Source organism: Mizuhopecten yessoensis, unplaced genomic scaffold (assembly GCF_002113885.1).
Source record: "Mizuhopecten yessoensis strain PY_sf001 unplaced genomic scaffold, ASM211388v2 scaffold7285, whole genome shotgun sequence".
Taxonomy (NCBI): Eukaryota; Metazoa; Mollusca; class Bivalvia; order Pectinida; family Pectinidae; genus Mizuhopecten; species Mizuhopecten yessoensis.
Window position 1 is genome coordinate 207,864 of NW_018406971.1, and position 8,305 is coordinate 216,168.

At 41.6% G+C, this 8,305-nt stretch overlaps 1 protein-coding gene across 1 annotated transcript in view; it reads right to left on the reverse strand.

The window, feature by feature from the left end:
• LOC110453431 overlaps positions 1-2,453 on the reverse strand; it is a 20,278-nt gene extending 17,825 nt beyond the window's left edge. The window contains exon 1 of the mRNA XM_021502374.1: positions 1,682-2,453. Coding sequence (XP_021358049.1) covers positions 1,682-2,056 — 375 coding nt within the window. The 5' untranslated portion in view covers positions 2,057-2,453. The remainder of the gene's footprint in view (positions 1-1,681) is intronic.
• Between the last annotated feature and the right edge of the window lie 5,852 nt (positions 2,454-8,305).

Below are 8,305 nucleotides of genomic sequence, written 5' to 3' on the forward strand. Positions count from 1 at the left end.
GGCATACCGACAACATTTCAATAACTTAATCGGGCATACCGACAACGTTTCAATAACTTAATCGGGCATACCGACAACATTTCAATAACTTAATCGGGCATACCGACAACGTTTCAATAACTTAATCAGGCATACCGACAACATTTCTATAACTTAATTGGGCATACCGACAACGTTTCAATAACTTAATGTTGTGCTTCAGCTACTTATTTCTGTTGAGCTTTCTGTTATTTAACGTGATATTCATATTAAAAAATTGACAGACTTAGCAATTTTAAATATAGCATGTGTTTTATACATATGAGAACATCATATTATTTAAATCTATCCTTTCACAACGCGAGATAATGCTTGTATGAGCTCCTATAAAAAAAAAAAACATTTCTGGGGGAGCCCCCCCATCCCCAAAACTCTCACATGCCCTTCTTCTTAAGCTGCAACACTCGCGTGCTGCTTTCAACACCACATGTGCATATATATATAACAAATGAAATGTAATGTATATATATATTCATTTCAATATTTCGTAGCTATGCATTATCTAAACAAACTGATTAAAATATGTACAATACACAATCAGCTGATTACAACATGTACAATGTACGAACAACTGATTACAAAATGTACAATGTACGAACAACTGATTACAACATCTACAATGTACAATCAGCTGATTACAACATGTTCAATATACAATCAGCTGATTACAACATGTACAATGTACGCACAACTGATTACAACATGTACAATGTACAATCAACTAATTACAACATGTACAATGTACAATCAGCTGTTTACAACATGTACAATGTACAATCAGCTGATTACAACATGTTCAATATACAATCAGCTGATTACAACATGTACAATCAACTGATTACAACATGTACAATGTACAATCAGCTGATTACAACATGTTCAATATACAATCAGCTGATTACAACATGTACAATACACAATCAGCTGATTACAACATGTTCAATGTACGAACAACTGATTACAACATGTGCAATGTACAATCAACTGATTACAACATGTAAAATGTACGAACAACTGATTACAACATGTACAATGTACAATCAGCTGTTTACAACATGTACAATGTACAATCAGCTGTTTACAACATGTACAATGTACAATCAGCTGATTACAACATGTACAATCAACTGATTACAACATGTACAATGTACGAACAACTGATTAAAACATGTACAATGTACGAACAACTGATTACAAAATGTACAATGTACGAACAACTGATTACAACATGTTCAATATACAATCAGCTGATTACAACATGTACAATCAACTGATTTCAACATGTACAATGTACAATCAGCTGATTACAACATGTACAATGTACAATCAACTGATTATAACATGTACAATGTACGAACAACTGATTACAACATGGTCAATGTACAATCAACTGATTACAACATGTTCAATGTAAAATCAGCTGATTACAACATGTTCAATGTACGAACAACTGATTACAACATGTGCAATGTACAATCAACTGATTACAACATGTTCAATGTACAATCAACTGATTACAACATGTTCAATGTACGAACAACTGATTACAACATGTGCAATGTACAATCAACTGATTACAACATGTACACTACACAATCAGCTGATTTATGATTTGATCTGTATATCTGTATCTGTATATTACCTCAGCGGATGCGAGGTGAGCCAGACCGCCTAGCCCCACCCCTGTGCTCCTCCTCTTTTCCCTTAGCTTCCTTTTGTCTTTGGGCAGCTTGCCTTTATGCAGGTGGTTTGGGCGTGTCCTCTTGTCCTTGGTCCGGCTGGTGGGGTTGGATCGGGCTGGAGACTCGTGTTCGTGGATGACCCCCCAGCCAGGAGTATCAGTGTCCTCGTCTAACCTGTTGTCGCGCTCGTAGGGGTCTTCTTCCCTCTCTCGGTCCGTATTCCGCGGGCCAGGATTCAACCCCCGGGCACGCATGTTACGTATTCTACTCTTACGAACACTGATTGCAAAATCCTCTGTATCTAAGCTTTCCTGACTCACAGAACTAGACGCCATGTTGTTATCAGTGAAGGAAGAGACTTTCAGGTAAAGATGTCAAGTGTTTAGCTTAACTCACTCCTGACGCACGTAAAGATCCCGTCGTCATATTTTGCTTATTTTTTGTCTGTCTGGCTACAGTGAGCTGTCAGGCGATCTACTCACACTGCCCTTGTCGACATCGCTTCCGTCATTATACCAGTATACGTAGCACCATATGTATACAGACGGCCTCGTTTTCATTTCGCACCTGAATAGACCATCACAGTGCTAGATTACGTCATTTTCGCCAATATTTCCGTGTCTCGAAAAATAGTACAATAATTAATATTTATTCATCTGTACTATTTTATGAAACCTGGAAGCTATTTACTAAGACAAAATACATATGACCATGACAAGTGTTTCTGTGCTGTGCCTCTAGTCGAGCCGTATATGTGTGCGAATATCGATCGCTGAACACACACGCACGCCACATTCCCTGCGTGGGCGGTTTGTCATCAATGCAGCCCTCACAGGTTCATTCATTGATCAATGTTATAAATTGGAACATTATCATGTGCAACCAAGCAATATATTTTAAGCAGAGGTTTGACACTGACACTCACGAAGATGGTGAGTCTTGACCCCATCTTTCTGTCACAGACATTTTTTTCGGTCCGCAATCTAACATGTTTAACTAAAAGTCTATATCAGTTACTGTAGGTAATGTAAACCTCGACTGGACGACGGAGGCTTTACTCGAACCTCGTGGTTAGTGTCATGACTTAGGTTCAGGGGCGGATCCAGACTTTGTTCAGGTTGGTGTCACCATGCTAGATTTTCAGTTCCATGTCTTGTTGCACAACATTAAGTTTTTCAAGGGTCTCTCTCTAAATATTTTCTTAATTCTTTTCTGCTCGACTTTTTTCTAGTTAAATGCCTGAGTAAAATTAATCATCAATATATAATTATAATTTTGTACATTTATTTTAATTTTCTTAAGAAAAAAATATTCTATAGTTTGGTTTATAGTAAATATAATTATATAATCTATCATGGAGAAATGATGAGCGCTACCAATCAGTGGATCACATGCTTAAGGATGTACACCTCTGAGAAGTCAAAAAACATATTCCTGTATTAAACTTTTTTCTTATATGGATATTTGGAAAAAGGAGTTAATGGCATAGTAGAAAATGCAAAAAAAATATATGTCCGTGTGTTCTTTTTTGTGCTATGATCGGTCAAAGATACCAATTTCACACAACATGTGAATTTAGGTGATTTTTTGGGTTTTGACCATTTGCAGAACAAATTCATACAATTTCTTCCAAGTGTGTTATCAGATATGTATGAATGTTTGTAGAATTGATGAAAATATTATTTTCTTTTAAATTATGGAAGTACAATTTCTTAATCTTATTCTTTTAACTCAGAAAGCCGTAGTTACCCCTACGTGTTTGCTAATAAACTTGATCATAATTTGTTAAATATTACAAAAACCCGTTACACCAGATCAAAACGAGACTTGATCGTGATTGAAACCTCAGAAGAGTACATCCTTAATTCATGGTTTTAATGATGTTTATATCACTTTTTCACAAATCTTCATGATTTGATTAGAAAGCATTGAAATGTGATTTTTAACTTAATGTTATTTTATGCCAGCTAAGAAATGGGGTAAGTAATCTTAATTATGATAAGCATCGTGATCAGCTTATTGATAACTATCAATGTACCTGTGGACATCAGTCTGAGGATGTTCTTCATTACTATAATCATCTACGTCATCATCATATCTACGTATGGTACATCCTTAGTGCTAAAAGGCTGATGTAGTTTTTTCTTTAGCAAGTCTGACTATTTGTACATTTTACAACATTTTCTAAATTCACCTACGTAACCTGCTCTTGTTAAACCAGGTTACCTATCAATGTACTTTATGCGAGTAATTTATTACTGACATCTGAGGCTATTTACATTGCCAGTAGTTAAATGTCTGTATGTGTCAGGGGCGGGTCCAGGTGGGGGCGTAATGGGCGTACGCCCCCCCCCCCCCTTTAAAAATAAATAAAAAAACCCACTATCGTAATCTGCTAATATTGTTTTGAATATGGCAATTTATCATATTCATTAATTAAACACATAAACACCCTGACACTTTAACTATAAAATATACATGCTCCAAGTAAGGAACAGTTACGTTAGTGCATTTCACAATTATTTTGTGTTTTTTGGCAAAAAAAGGTCCAAAAAAATGTTTTTATTCTACTTCCCCTCTTTCAAATATCCTAGAAACGCTCCTGTGTGTGTTAATATTTACTCTGCCAGTAGTTTTATGTTTGTATGTGTGTTACTATTTACACTGCCAGTAGTGATATGTTTGTATGTGTGTTACTATTTACACTGTCTGTAGTTATATGTTTGTATGTGTGTTACTATTTACACTGTTGTTATATGTTTGTATGTGTGTTACTATTTACACTGCCAGTAGTGATATGTGTGTATGTGTGTTACTATTTACACTGCCAGTAGTAATATGTTTGTATGTGTGTTACTATTTACACTGCCAGTAGTGATATGTTTGTATGTGTGTTACTATTTACACTGTCTGTAGTTATATGTTTGTATGTGTGTTACTATTTACACTGCCAGTAGTTATATGTTTGTATGGGTGTTACTATTTATACTGCCATAAAAGGGGTTTAATGATTACTATATCAACTGTCCATCATAATTTATTATTATATAACCTCTATGTGAAACATTAACTGATACCACACGCTGTAACGGGAATAGGAGAAGACTTATATAGGCGTATGCATGTTGTCAAATCCTTTTGGAAAAGAAGAAAATAGTATTTTTATTCTTGCCACTGTAAAGCCTATGGCTACTACGGAGCGATTACTAGTATTAGTATTAGTATATGTAAACCCACGTCTGTATCATGGTTCGCTGATCTATTTAATTGATACTGGTGTGTGTTACAGTGCTCACGCCACACGGAGCTTGGGGGTCACACGATAGACGTAGTATTTATATACTATTGATTTATCATACTAATTAAGGGCCTCTGTAGGTCAGTATTAAAACATAGCGACGATGTCAAAAGTATCCAATAACCAGGAACTTTCTAAAAGTTTCACCAATTCTTCAACATGCTTGACCAACTCTCCAATAAGTTTCACCAACTCTCCAATAAGTTTCACCAATTCTTCAACATGCTTGACCAACTCTCCAATAAGTTTCACCAACTCTCCAATAAGTTTCACCAACTCTTCAACATGCTTGACCAACTCTCCGATAAGTTTCAACAAACTCTTCAATAAATTATCTACTCAGTATATTATCACATTCTAGATTATAACAAAAAAACATTTTTTAGAATAATATAAAATAAAAATCTGGAATGGTGTACTATACATAGAATTCAACACATGCAAAATTCACCAGCCCTGTCCCCTGCTAACCATTGATATAATGGACCAACATTTCGATGTTGCCCCAACGTTCTGTCAACGAATGAAATTTCACATTCGGCAAACGTCAGTACCACGGTGGTCCAATGTCGGGTACGGGTGTCAGTACCACGATAGTCAAATGTCGGGTACGGGAGTCAGTACAACAGTGGTCCAATGTCGGGTACGGGTGTCAGTACCACGGTGGTCCAATGTCGGGTACGGGCGTCAGTACCACGGTGGTCCAATGTCGGGTACTATACGGGCGTCAGTACCACGGTGGTCCAATGTCGGGTACGGACGTTAGTACCACGGTGGTCCAATGTCGGGTACTGGCGTCAGTACCATGGTGGTCCAATGTCGGGCACGGGCGTCAGTACCTCGGTGGTCAGAAGTCGGGAACTGACATCAGTACCTCGGTGGTCAGAAGTCGGGAACTGACATCAGTACCACGGTTGTCAAATGTCAGGTACGGACGTCAGTACCACGCTGGTCAGAAGTCGGGTACAGACGTGAGTTCCTTGGTGGTCAGAAGTCTGATTCGGACGTCAGTACCACGGTGGTCCAGTGTCGGGTACGGACGTCAGTACCACGGTGGTCCAGTGTCGGATACGGACTTCAGTACCACGGTGGTCCAATGTCGGTTATAAACTTCAGTATTTCGGTGGTCCAATGTCGGGTACGGACGTCAGTACCACGGTGGTCCAATGTCGGGTACTGACGTCAGCACCACGGTGGTCCAATATTGGGTACGGGTGTCAGTACCACGGTGGTCCACAGTAAGGTACGGGCGTCAGTAAAACGGTGATCCACTGTAAGGTACGGACTTCAGTACCACGGAGGTCCAATGTTGGTTACGGACGTCAGAACCTCGGTAGTTTAATGTCGGGTACTGGCGTCAGTTCCACGGTGGTCCAATGTCGGGTACATACGTCAGTACCACGGTGGTCAAATGTCGGGTACTGACGTCAGTTCCTCGGTGGTCAAAGGTCAATGTCGGGTACGGACGTCATTACCACGGTGGTCCAATGTCGGCTACGGAAGTCAGTTCCTCGGTGGTCCAATGTATGTTACGGACGTTAATACCACGTTGGTCCAATGTCGGGTACAGACGTCAATACCTCGTTGGTCCAATGTCGGGTACGGACGTCAGTACCACGCTGGTCCAATGTCGGGTAGGGACGTCAGTACTACGGTGGTCCAATGTCGGGTATGGGCGTCAGTACAACAGTGGCCAGAAGTCAGGTACAGAGAATCAGTACCATGGTGATCCAACGTTGGGTACGGACGTCAGTACCACGATAGTCCAATGTCGGTTATAAACTTCAGTACCTCGGTGGTCCAATGTCAGTTACGGACGTCATTACCACGGTGGTCCAATGTCGATTATAATCTTCAGTGCCTCGGTTGTCCTGTGTCGGGTAAGGACGTCAGTACCCTGGTGGTACAACGTCAGGTGCGGACGTCAGTACAACGGTGGCCAAAAGTCAGGTACAGAGGTCAGTACCACGGTGATCTAATGTCGGGTACGGAAGACAGTAAGACGGTGGTCCAATGTCGGGTAGGGACGTCAATACCACGGTGGTCCAATGTCTGGTTCGGCGTCAATACAACAGTGGTCAAATGTCGGCTACGGACGTCAGTACGACGGTGGTCCAATGTCGGGTACGGACGTCAGTACCACGGTGCTCCTATGTCGGGTAGGGATGTCATTAGCACGTTGTTCCAATGTCAGGTACGGACGTAAGTAAAACAGTTGCCAGAACTCGGGTACAGAGTTCAGTACCACGTCGGTCCAATGTTAGCTACGGACGTCAGTACCACGGTGGTCAAATGTCGAGTACAGACGTAAGTACCTCGTTGGTCCAATGTCGGGTACCGACGTCAGTACCATGCTGGTCCAATGTCGGGTAGGGAGGTGAGTACCACGGTGGTCCAATGTCGGGTACGGGCGTCAGTACAACAGTGCCCAGAAGTCAGGATCAGATGTCAGTGCCACGGTAATCCAATGTCGGATATCAACTTCAGTATCTCGGTGGTCCAATGTCGAGTACGGACATCAGTACCACGGTGGTCCAATGTCGATTATAATCTTCAGTACCTCGGTGGTCCAGTGTCGGGTAGGGACGTGAGTACCACGGTGGTCCAATGTAAGGTAGGGACGTCAATACCACGGTGGTCCAATGTCGGGTACAGACGTGAGTACCTCGTTGGTCCAATATTGGGTACGGGCGTCAGCACACGGTGGTCCAACGTCGGGTACGGGCGTCTGTACGACAGTGGCCAGAAGTCAGGTACGGACGTCAGTACCACGGTGGTCCAATGTCGTGTAGGGACGTCAGTAGCACGTTGTTCCAACGTCAGGTACGGACGTCAGTACAACATTTGCCAGAACTCAGGTACGGAGGTCAGTACCACGCTGGTCCAATGTCGGGTACGGGCGTCAGTACAACAGGTGCCAGAAGTCAGGTACGGACGTCATTACCACGGTGGTCCAATGTCGTGTAGGGACGTCAGTAGCACGTTGTTCTAATGTCAGGTACGGACGCCAGTACAACAGTTTCCAGAACTCAGGTACGGAGGTCAGTACCACGCTGGTTCAATGTCGGGTAGGGACGTCAGTACAACATTTGCCAGAACTCAGGTACATATGTCAGTACCACGGTGATCCAATGTCGGGTAGGGACGTCAGTACCCTGGTTGTCAAATGTAGGGTACGGACGTCAGTACAATAGTGGCCAGAAGTCAGGTACAGAGGTCAGTACCACGGTGGTCCAATGTCGTGTAATGGCGTCAGTACAACAGTGGCCAGAAGTCAGGTAAAGTG